Below are 10,044 nucleotides of genomic sequence, written 5' to 3'. Positions count from 1 at the left end.
GAAGGCTTGACATATGGGTCTTGGGTGGGGAGGGGGCGTGGTACCCTGAAGGGGTGTTGGGGGCTGGGAAGAGCGGGATACTTGAGTCTGCCTAGTTGATGCTGGCGCTCTTAAGGAGGTGCGGCCTGCTGGGAGGGAGTGGGGAGGAGTCAGTGGTTAAAAGCTGTTCCGGGGCCTGACTCACCCACTAAGGCCAGGTGCGAGTGCTGTGGTACCCCGGCTGCGTGGCCCAGCCTCAGCTACAATACTAGAGTCTGAGCAGGAAGTTTACGGCCTCCACCAAAGACCGACCAGCTAAAGGTAGGAGCGGGACTGGGTCTGGCACTGCACCACAGCAAGAAAAGGAGAAAGCAACCTGCCCTGTACGGACAGTTTTGCACTCCACTCTCCTACAGGGTGCAGGATTAATCCGGTAGGGAGCGGGGCCTCCAGAGTAAGGACTCTGAACTTGAGGACGAGATACATACTTTTTAAGGACACGAGATTCTCTAGAAGTACTCCATACTAGGAAGACACTTCCATTTTAAGGATACAGAGATTGGAGATCAACGTTTCGCTTTCGAGGAGAGGGCGTGTAGGCGCCCTCTTTAAGGCTTCCCTCCATACCCATGGCGCTACCCGGCCACTCACAAGACCAGGCTTGGAGCCTGGAACCTCCCACTCCCACGGCCCCTGCTTCCTCATCCTTGGGCTCCCAGGAGCGGGAGGACGCTGAGAGCCCCGTGGTCTCCGGGGGCCTTCCCTTGGAGAAGGTGAAGCGACCCATGAACGCGTTCATGGTGTGGAGCTCCGCTCAGCGCCGCCAGATGGCGCAGCAAAACCCAAAGATGCACAACTCGGAGATCTCCAAGCGCCTGGGCGCGCAGTGGAAGCTGCTGGGCGAGGACGAGAAGCGGCCATTCGTGGAGGAGGCCAAGCGGCTGCGGGCCCGACACCTGCGCGACTACCCCGATTACAAGTACCGGCCACGGCGCAAGACGAAGAGCGCGGGAACTGGGCTGCCCCATTTCGGCCAGGGAAGCGGCGGTGTGGCTGTCAGCAGGCCGGTCTGGGGGCCAGAATACGCTACCACCCAGGGGAGCAGAGGCTTTGGGTACCAGCCCCCCAACTACTCGACATCCTACTTGCCTCGTGGTTTCATGTAAGTGGCTGGGAGCGGGGGTGAGGAAGGAGATGCTGTGTCCTCCCTCCCTGAGCCTAGATGGGGCACATATCAGAGGGCCTGGCTGACAAGGGGCCTGAACCCACCAAAGCGGAGGTCACCCCTTTGGGGTTTAGGGACTGCCGTTAAGATTTGAGCAGCACCATTACCAGCACTCCCAGCTCTTTGGGGAGGGTTCTGGTGGCCCAGGGTTTTCCTGGAGGGCTTTCCCATCAGCCTGGCAGTGGCGGCCCTGCAGTGGGGAGAAGGGGGCAGACTACAGGCCCCTAGATGTTGACCTTGTTCCTGTTACCTATCTGGATTTCCTGCCATTGCCCTCCTCCATTCCCCCCGCCCCCCCCCCCCCACCGCTTCTGGCCCTGATGTGACCTGACTTCCTCTCAGCCCCCAGGGCAAGGAGAGGCTAATCCCAATTCTGCCCCTTTCTGGCCTGCTGCCCCAAAAGAGGAAAACAGGCGCACAGCACGCAAGCTCGCTGGTGAGCCTGCCCCAACAAGGCTGCCCTGATCTCTAAGCTAGCCTTGGGTCTGGTTCTGGACCTGAAGTACCTAGTGGGGCCCAAGTAGCCAGGGATGGGTAGGTTCTATTTGTCTACCCAGAATGGGTCAGACCTGCCCTCACATGCACACTGGGGACCCTGCCTGGCATCACCAACCTAGGAAAGTGCCCTCTAACCCGTATTTCTCTCTTTGCAGCTCTTCCCACTCTAAACCAGAGGCCTCAACGTGCTCCCTCCATCAGAGTAACCCTAGGCTCCAGGGGGAACTGCTCCCCCCCTATAATCCCTATCCACCCCCAGGCTCTCCTACTCCCTACAACCCTCCCCTCTCAGGGGCCCCCATGCCCCTGGCCCACCTCTAATAATCATGGGTATGGACCTCCCAGGAAGGGCTCCAACCTCTTTTTCACCCACAACTATCCCTCTACTTCCAAACTGCAAACCCTTCTTTTGCACTGTTAGACCACAGTTTAGAGGAGGCCTGTGGTCCAGTCCCCTCCCCCGCCCGCCCCCATCCAGAGGGAGCAACACAAATTTTTATATTTTTTGTAGGACAAACACGGTCTTGTACAATTAAGCCATGTCTCTGCGTCTTTATTGCCCCATCTCTGTTCCCCCTCACTACAACAGGAACCAGCATCATCTCCACTCCCTTTTGCCTGGACCTGCCAGAGCAGGAACCTCCTCACCCCACCCTGGGGCCCCGACTGAGTCATTCTCCATCCCCCTTCCCTTGCCTCCCACCCAGCACTGGGGTCCAGGAGACAGTCCCAGCCAGGCTGGGGGAGGGAGGCAGCCATAAGCCTCTAGTCCCTTGCACTGTCCAGGCTCTGTCCTCTTAAGGCCAAACGGGAAGTGGGGAGATGGGAGGGCAGGGCAAGACTTGCCCAGAATAGGTAAGTAGCTAGAAATTGCTAAAAAAAGAAGTTCAGCAAATGGTTAAATTAATTAATAGTGCATACACAGGACAGTGCACAATCAATATCAAATGTCAGCCTGATAATCTGGGTCTACCATCTATGCTTTTCCATGGAAACACAAACTCTGGCTCAAAAAGTTGCATCTTCAGAGAAATGGGGAATGATTAAAAGTCACGCCAGCAGGCTGGCTCAGAAGGACCCTGAGGTTAGGTGGATGAACAGAAACATGGAATGGACGCTAATAGCCGGTTCAGCCCTACTACTCTTTTTTCTTCTTGTGAGGAGCCTTTACATTCCAGTAGAAGAGAAGCTGGGCAGCAATAAGGCCGTTACAGAGGGAAGAGACCACAAAGGTTCCAGCCATGAGGGGATCTCCAGTTTCCTAAATGTGAGAAACAGCTAGGGTCACTCTTCAACGCCCCCCAAAAAGGTTCCAGAGACCATGCAGCTTTAAGTCCTCAGGTGGGAGGTAAGATGTTTTAGTGCCCCCTAGAGGGGAGGTGAACTCACCTGAATGGAGGTGAAGATTCGGGCCAGGGAGCCCCCAAAGAGCAAAAAGACTGTGATGGCTGAGAGCTGGCCCGTGTGCCCATTGCGGTAGTTGGTGGCTGCCTGGAGCAGCTAGAACAGGAATTGAGACCTTTGTTCTATCATCTGAATTCTTCCCATGTTCCTTTCAGATTCCCCCCATTCTGCTCAGTCTAATATTCCCACACACAGCTTCCATTCTGCTCAATATTTCTTTCCTTGCTCCCAGTACGCACCTTTCCCACCACCACAGAAGGCATATTGGAGGCCTGGAGTATGGTGATCACAGCCAGGGGCATCAGTGGTGAAAGCAGTATCAGCAGGACCAGAGTGTAACCCACTAGGAAAGCCACACCTAGGAGTCAAAGACAAGGAGTCCTCATCAACCTCAGGAGTCCTCTGGCTTCCCCATGTCTGAGTTCTAGCCAGCAGGGCTCTCAGGAGCCACAGCCTGCTCTTGGGTAAATCCCCAGCACCTTTCACAGTTTGTCCTCTGTAGTGCAGGACCAGGAAGCAGATGGTGATTGTCTGGAGCATCAGGAATAGTGCTTCACCCCAAGAGCTGCAGAGTCAAGAGTTGGAAGGAAGAAAGGCGGGCCTGGAAAGAGGCAGGAAAAGCCTCCATAGCCCATCCATCTGGGGACACAATTATCTGATTACTCCCTGTCCTCCACAGCCCTGCTGGTTCCTACCTCCTGCCTCCCAGCACCACCACCGCCACCTCTGATTGACTCACTCTGAATCTAGAGCACTCATGGGATGCTCACCTCCTCTCATCAGCTCCATAGGTGATGACTATTTCTAAAAGGGCTTAAGCTTTTCCTGCCCTTTTACCTCCCTCACCCTAACCCCACTAGAGTTGTGGGTATTTACCCTTGGGGATAAAGGGCAAACCCCTCACCTGAAGGGGAAGTTGTTGACAATGCTGTAGACCATGGTCCCAGTCAATGCCACTAGTTCCAGCATTACTGACTGCAGGCTCAGCCCTTCGGCACTCTTGGCTCCAAGGATTTTAAACACCTGAGGCAGTTTTACTGAGAAAGGATGAGAAGGGTATGGTTGAAGAGCTGATATCCCTTGGAAGCACAACAAAACAGCTATTGAGAAGCATGTTAACCCCACTTTTGGTTAAGGGATCCATCCAGTTTATGACATTTTAGTACTCAATCTCCATCAATCCAACAGCAGGAAAAGGAAGATGAAATACATACCCAGAAGTGACCCAGCTACAATGCCCAGCCCCAGGCCTTTGCTGATGAGAATCTTCAGGCAGGGGACTGAGAAGAGAAAAAGAGGTAAGCAGAGAGATCTCTGGAACCCAGGCCAGGGTTTTCAGGAGACAGTACAGGCCTATAGACTTAAAGCACTTCTGTGGGCTGCCACTGCTCCCTAAGACTTGGACATACCCACACAAGGAAGCCTTGGGTTGTCTGGAGGCAGGGGAAAAAGGCCTGGCCCTTACTGCTCTAAATCATATCATGCTAAGATGAGGTAACTTTTCCAAAACAGCTTTCACCATTCTTTCTCTCCAACCCAATTTCCCATTTCCTGAAGATTACATCTAAGCTCCTTGGTCTTGCCAGCCATGAGTGGCTCAGCTGGTTGAGTGTTGTTGCCGATTTGATTCCAGGCCAGGGCACATACCTGGGTTTCGGGTTTGATCCCCAGTCGGGGAGCATAGTGAAGGCAACTGACAGATGTTTCTCATACTGATGTTTCTCTTCCTTCCTCTCTCTAAGCATGTCCTCAGGTGAGAATTAAATAAAATAAACTCCTTGGTCTTACTGCAAAAGCTCTCCCTGTATAAAGTGAACAATGCCCAAGAGTACTCCGCTCCTTTATTCCGCTTCACTAAGCACCTAGCGATCCACTTGGGTCTCGTCTTTACCATTCATTCCTGAACCCGCTGTTCCTGGTCCTACCCTTCCAGGGCTTACTTTTATGCCCGGGCCACCCACATTTTCTCTAGCCTTTGAGTTTTCTTCTCAAGGAGCTTGGCCCAGTGGGTGTCAAGATTCTCTCGGGTCATGAATGCAGCTAAAACAGTGTTTCAGAAGCACAGTGGGGTGCCATGAACCGAGGGGCAGACTGGGAAAGTTTCCCAAAGTGTCTTGAGTTCTCAGATGGGCCTTGCTGTGGAATTGCCTCGTAGAAAGTTGAAGAAAGTCAAGTTATTCCAAAATTAGATCATGAACAAACGTGGGTGCTGGAAGGAAAGCATCATCAGGATGGCAGAAACTTTTAGAGGGTGCCGCTTAAGGCTTGGATTCATTAGCCTGCAATCAGATTTGGCCTTGCTCCTGAAGGTATAGCGATCACTTAAAGGTTGGAACTATTGGATTATATTTTAACTTCGTTTTATAAAATTTGAGTCTTTTGGCCTTCCGTTTTCTAAAGCATAAACTTCACAGAGAATTACTTCCACCCGGCGACCCCCCTCACCCCAAAATGGCGCACTCTCTCTACGGAGTCAGAGACACTTCCGCCCCGATCAGAAGTAATTTCCGCCCAGCAAGCCATGCAGTAGTCACCGCCATCACTTAATCTGCAGTCACGCCCCACTTTGACGCTCCAGCAGAACTTGACCAGATGCCGAATAAAACTCACCGTGAAGCAAATCCCACTGGACGAAAAATTGGTCGTAGCATTTCTCAGGTAAAAGAATCGGCACCAGCACCCGTTTGAGCAGCCCGTCAGCTTCGGCCGCCATATTGTAAAGATAGTTTCCGCCAGTTCCTTCAGATCCTCATGGACCTACGGTGCGCATGCGCGCTCTGAAACCCCGCCTCCTGTCTTCCGTGACCGAGCTGGACCGCCCCTGTGCTCCGCTCTTTCTTAGCGTAAAATAGGTCTCGTCCAGAGACCACGTTTTAGGCCCACCCTCCCTGATGTTTGAATTTTAAAGCAGGCTAAAGCTGTACGCCTGCGCACTTCATTGTTTTGCACCTTTGTTTACCCTTCCAGTTTGGAAGCAAGATTTCTCTTCCTGCTTTTCTCCGCTTCTCCTGCTCGGCGCCATCTTATCTTCTCTCTGCTGACTTGACTGTTCAAAATCGAGAGAGGAGCTGAGTCTCCAAAATGGCGTTGGATGGGGGCGCTGTACCTCTCTAACTTTTGTTCTCCCGGCGTCTCCAGTGGGAATGGCACTGGCGGGAGCAGGAGAGCCTGCACCAGGCAGCCGTCTACGGACTCGCGGTGCGGTCAGGGCCCATGCTTCTCCCTCCTCTTGTTAACCCCGGCGTTGGCGAATGGGTGCGGCAGCAACTGCTGCTCCGGGACAGTGAAGCAGAAGAGGAGGAGGTGGGGAAGACGAGACCATTTTCAGGGAATGGCACTCCTGCCCGCTGCGGAGCCCAGCCCTGGCGGGTTCCCTGAAGCACAGGCAGGGCCCTGGGAGTTCCCCTCCACCGCGCTGGCCAGAGGGCGCGCTACCTCTGGGTCAAGGCCCGCTCCTCTGCCTTTTGTGACCACGTTCTGAGGAAGGGCTTAAGCAAGGCTAAATGGGCCCAGCAACTCCTGTCGGGCAAAGGGCACCTTGGACTACCTGGCGGGAGTGATGCCCTCTGCCACCCAGCATTGGGACACTAACCCTTGGCCATCCCGGTGGTGGGACTGGCCTTCATGCTCTGCTACTAGCACCACACTGTCTTGCTCTCATGCCACAAGTCTGCACGGTCGTAGGGGATGTCTGTGAGGAGTGGTGGGGCTCTGCCACATGGGGGCTGCCCACAATGGGGTGGTGGGTCTCTAGATCCCAGGGGCTACTTTCTGTAGCTTAAAGGCCTCCTACAATTGGGAGGGTCCCATTCTGGCCCCCAGCAATTGCACTGGAAAGAGAGTGGCACTCAGTGATGGTGCAGGCTGTCTGGCAGGCCCTTTTGTAGAATCGACACAGGTTGCCCTAGGGCTGCCACCCACCACCACTTGGAACATCAGGGTTGGCTCCCTGGGTGGCTCAGGCTGGAGGTATGTTGTTCCCAGGAGCACAGAGGGAATTGGATGTGGAGGTTGTAGTACCCACTGCTCCCATTGTTGATGAAACTCTTTGCATATGAGGTAGCATCCTAGGTGCAGAGTAAGGGTTTAAGCAACATAGTGGGCGGGGCAGGCATTCTTGTTGCTAAGGAGCCACTAGCACATCCTTTGGAAACAAAATGACACAGGGGTGACCTTGCCACCCACACTCATTGCTATTGCTGCCTGCTTAACCTGTAATTGCATATAAGGGTCAGGAAAAAGGCCTCCAGGATGGGTGACTCTACTGGATTGGAGGAGGAGCTGGCGCAGCCAAGGGCCCCAGAATGAGGAAGGGAGGTGAGCAGATTCAACACCAGCTACAGCAGGCTTTGGGGGATGAACCCATGAGAGTATTTGGTCACACATTGACATTTTCATCCCTCCTCACCAGCTCAACCATGTATCGCATAGAAACCATTATGGCAAGAAACTCACGGCTTTTAATCCTGGCAGGAAGGACAAGGAAAACCAAAGACAAAGATATGAGTAGGCTTTACTATTCTCCCATTGGGGAAGGGGGAGAGGGAATGTCATATTTAATAAACACCTCCCTTCAGTTCTCCCAGTTGCATTATCTTTGATTTTGTTCTTCAAGACAGAGAGGGAAGGAAGATAACTTTGTCTCTGAGTCAGCTGAGTGATGCCCTGGGCGTTGGGACAAATGCTCAGAGGGGCTGGTAGGCGGGTGGACGTCTCCGGAAGATGCAAAAGATAACAAGCACCAAGGTGAGGAGGCCAAGGGCGATCAGGCCGATGATAAGAGGCAGCCATATGGATTGGTCACTGGGACAAGAAAAACCTGGCAGAAAGATAGGGCAAGTATCACAATGGTGGTGGTGGTGGGATAAAGGTGGGAGGAAGAAATATGGGGGATGTTAGAGTACGTAGGCAAATTCACCTAGATGACAGCAGTAAATGAAAATGGGTAATGTAGAGGAAGGGAGGGCAGTAGCTTGGAGTAGGGGCTTTTAGTGCAGTGGGAGAATTCTAGAAGGGAAGAAGTTAAGTCTTACTTGGCCCAAAGGCCCCTGTAGGGGGTAGGTGAGCAGCTTGTAGCTTCAGGAAGAGCAGGTCGAGGTGGAAAGCTGGTGAAAGAATGATGCTTGCATTTCTGCAACTGAAGCTCTGGCCCAACGGAGCTTGGAGTTCTCGAAGGGATGAATTTTGAACTGAGAATGTCCATTCTGAGAGAGTGAGGAAGGATCAGCTCTATATCCACATCCCCATCCCCCAGCTTAGGTCCCTTTAGGGAGTCCAGACATCTAGTGCAAGTGATGAGAAAGGGAAGATTAACTCACGTGTTGCTTGCGGGAAGGACACATTGTACTCCATAGCCACATAGTTCAGGTAGACAGTGCTCTGCTGTGGTTCCTGCAGAGGTGACCAGGAAAGCTCAGGGTAATAGGGGAGAGTGGTATTCATGTCCACAGAGGGATGCAGCAAGGGATTAATAGGGAAAGGACATTTGGAGAGTGAGGGATGAGGGGTGAGGTACCTGCTTGAATCCAAAGATGAGCTGTCCATAGGGGAATGAGAGAAGCAAGTGGGGATGGGCACCCTCACAGCCTCGCTGGGGCGTGGTTTTGTTAGGGTTCAGTACAGAGATGCCCCAGGCCTGTGGAAGTTAAAGATAAGAGGGTCATGAGGCTACACAGCTGTGCCATCTAAAATACCTTTCTTTCAACCCCACCCTGTATTGGTCCCCTTCTCTACTCTTCCTTCTTCCCTTCTGAACCAGTCTTATCCCTCTATCCCTTTTAGCTTTACCTCTCTTCCACCTTGGGTTGGGTACAGAATTCGAATTTGAATCTGGGCTTGGAGATGGACACAGGGCAGGGAACCATTAATCCAAGTGTAGTCTCCTACAGCTGCCTTGGAGCCTGGGCTGGGACTTGGAGAGGGTGGAGGTGGTCCTGGGTGGGGGAAACTGGTGAAGGATCCTGCACTGGTGGCAGTGCTGTTGCTTGTGAAGGATCCTGGACTTGTGGCAGTGCTGTTGCTTGTTGGATGAACTGTGGTATTTCCATGGCTTGTCATGGTGACAGGATTGTGAGTGGCTGTTGTGGGTCCATGGCTGGTGCCTGTGGTGGTGGTTCTGTGGCTCTTGGTAGTTCTGTGGCTGGTTATGCTTTCTGTAGCTGTAGGTGTCACCGTGAAGGATGGTAGCAGAGTGGCAGATTTCTTATGAGGCCAGTCATTCCCCGTCCCCTGAGCTTTCAGCCGAAGAAAGACTGGTTAGCAACCCAGGGACAGGCTCCTTCCTGGGCGGGCTCTCTCCCCTTAAGTCCCTTTTTTCCTTACCTGCTAGTAGTCCCAGCACAGCCCCCAGGAAAAGCACAGCAAACTTCATGGCGGAGCAGCGAGTTCTTGGTAGTGTATCGGCTGCTTACCCAGTCTACCCTATTCCCTGCCTCCTTTTGGAAAAGGAGGAAATGAAAGTCTTTTAACTTCCTGTAACTAAGCTAACCCTGCCCCCACAACCTGACTCAGGGACCTCAGCCCCAGCCACCACTTAGTCATTTAAGTTTTTGTCCCTAGATGATTGGCCCTGGCTTCACCAAAGTGGGAGTTGTCAGAATCAAGACCATCATGTGGGAAGAATGAGTTAAGCATTGATCCTTGGGGACCCATTTGTCTACCTCAACAAAACCCAACAGTTCTGGCAAATGATTACAGAACCAGTTGAAAAGAAGCCCCTCTGATTCCCAAAGGAAATGTTTCTCAGAAAATATTCAATGTAAATATCAAGTTACCAGTCTCATTTCCCCTTCCATCATCACTTCCTCTTGACTGAGACATGTGAGGCACTTGTGATGGTGATTGCCCAACCCTACACAAGGGTCACACTCACTGTTAAAATGACTATAACAAAAGGGTAAAATACCAGCTGGGGGGGAAGGGGGAGGGATATATACCCC

The 10,044-nt window shown here is 52.7% G+C and overlaps 3 protein-coding genes across 8 annotated transcripts; 1 reads left to right on the top strand and 2 right to left on the bottom strand.

Moving 5' to 3' along the window:
• Positions 1 to 608: 608 nt before the first annotated feature.
• On the top strand, positions 609 to 2,237 carry SOX15 (SRY-box transcription factor 15; the record flags this gene model as incomplete). Its single annotated transcript, XM_080680308.1, has 2 exons — positions 609 to 1,141; positions 1,858 to 2,237. The coding sequence occupies 2 exons, from the start codon at positions 609 to 611 to the stop codon at positions 2,021 to 2,023; spliced, it is 699 nt and encodes a 232-aa protein (XP_080536434.1). The 3' UTR covers positions 2,024 to 2,237.
• On the bottom strand, positions 2,210 to 6,580 carry MPDU1 (mannose-P-dolichol utilization defect 1; the record flags this gene model as incomplete). Of its 6 annotated transcripts, none has more annotated exons than XM_080680303.1 (7): positions 5,717 to 6,580; positions 4,321 to 4,386; positions 4,011 to 4,143; positions 3,586 to 3,671; positions 3,346 to 3,464; positions 3,092 to 3,202; positions 2,210 to 2,963 (listed from the first exon to the last, which is right to left on the bottom strand). In XM_080680303.1, the coding sequence occupies exons 1-7, from the start codon at positions 5,817 to 5,819 to the stop codon at positions 2,841 to 2,843; spliced, it is 741 nt and encodes a 246-aa protein (XP_080536429.1). In that variant the 5' UTR covers positions 5,820 to 6,580. The 6 variants fall into 6 exon arrangements, with proteins under 6 accessions (XP_080536429.1, XP_080536431.1, XP_080536428.1 ...); XM_080680305.1 differs by having other exon boundaries at positions 3,586 to 3,745; positions 5,717 to 5,849; XM_080680302.1 differs by lacking the exon at positions 5,717 to 6,580 and adding an exon at positions 4,754 to 5,065.
• Positions 6,581 to 7,545: 965 nt separating this feature from the next.
• Positions 7,546 to 9,952, bottom strand: CD68 (CD68 molecule). Its single transcript, XM_080680301.1, has 6 exons — positions 9,428 to 9,952; positions 8,894 to 9,339; positions 8,622 to 8,741; positions 8,425 to 8,497; positions 8,140 to 8,310; positions 7,546 to 7,925 (listed from the first exon to the last, which is right to left on the bottom strand). Exons 1-6 carry the CDS (start codon positions 9,474 to 9,476, stop codon positions 7,792 to 7,794), a joined length of 993 nt encoding a protein of 330 aa, XP_080536427.1. The 5' UTR covers positions 9,477 to 9,952; the 3' UTR covers positions 7,546 to 7,791.
• Between the last annotated feature and the right edge of the window lie 92 nt (positions 9,953 to 10,044).

The sequence above is a fragment of the Plecotus auritus genome (genome assembly GCF_963455305.1).
Source record: "Plecotus auritus genome assembly, chromosome: 7".
Taxonomy (NCBI): domain Eukaryota; kingdom Metazoa; phylum Chordata; class Mammalia; order Chiroptera; family Vespertilionidae; genus Plecotus; species Plecotus auritus.
Note: the sequence above shows the minus strand (reverse complement) of the source record. Positions and strands in the feature narration are given on the sequence as shown.

What these genes read in the sequence shown, in the direction of transcription:
- CD68 (XM_080680301.1), bottom strand. Translation starts at nt 9,476, where the DNA reads ATGAAGTTTGCTGTGCTTTTCCTGGGGGCTGTGCTGGGACTACTAGCA. An exon ending in CAACCCAAGGTGGAAGAGAG is followed by an intron (nt 8,742 to 8,893) that starts GTAAAGCTAAAA and finishes TAACTTCCACAG; the next exon opens with GCCTGGGGCATCTCTGTACT. An exon ending in TACAGGGGCCTTTGGGCCAA is followed by an intron (nt 7,926 to 8,139) that starts GTAAGACTTAAC and finishes TCTTTCTGCCAG; the next exon opens with GTTTTTCTTGTCCCAGTGAC.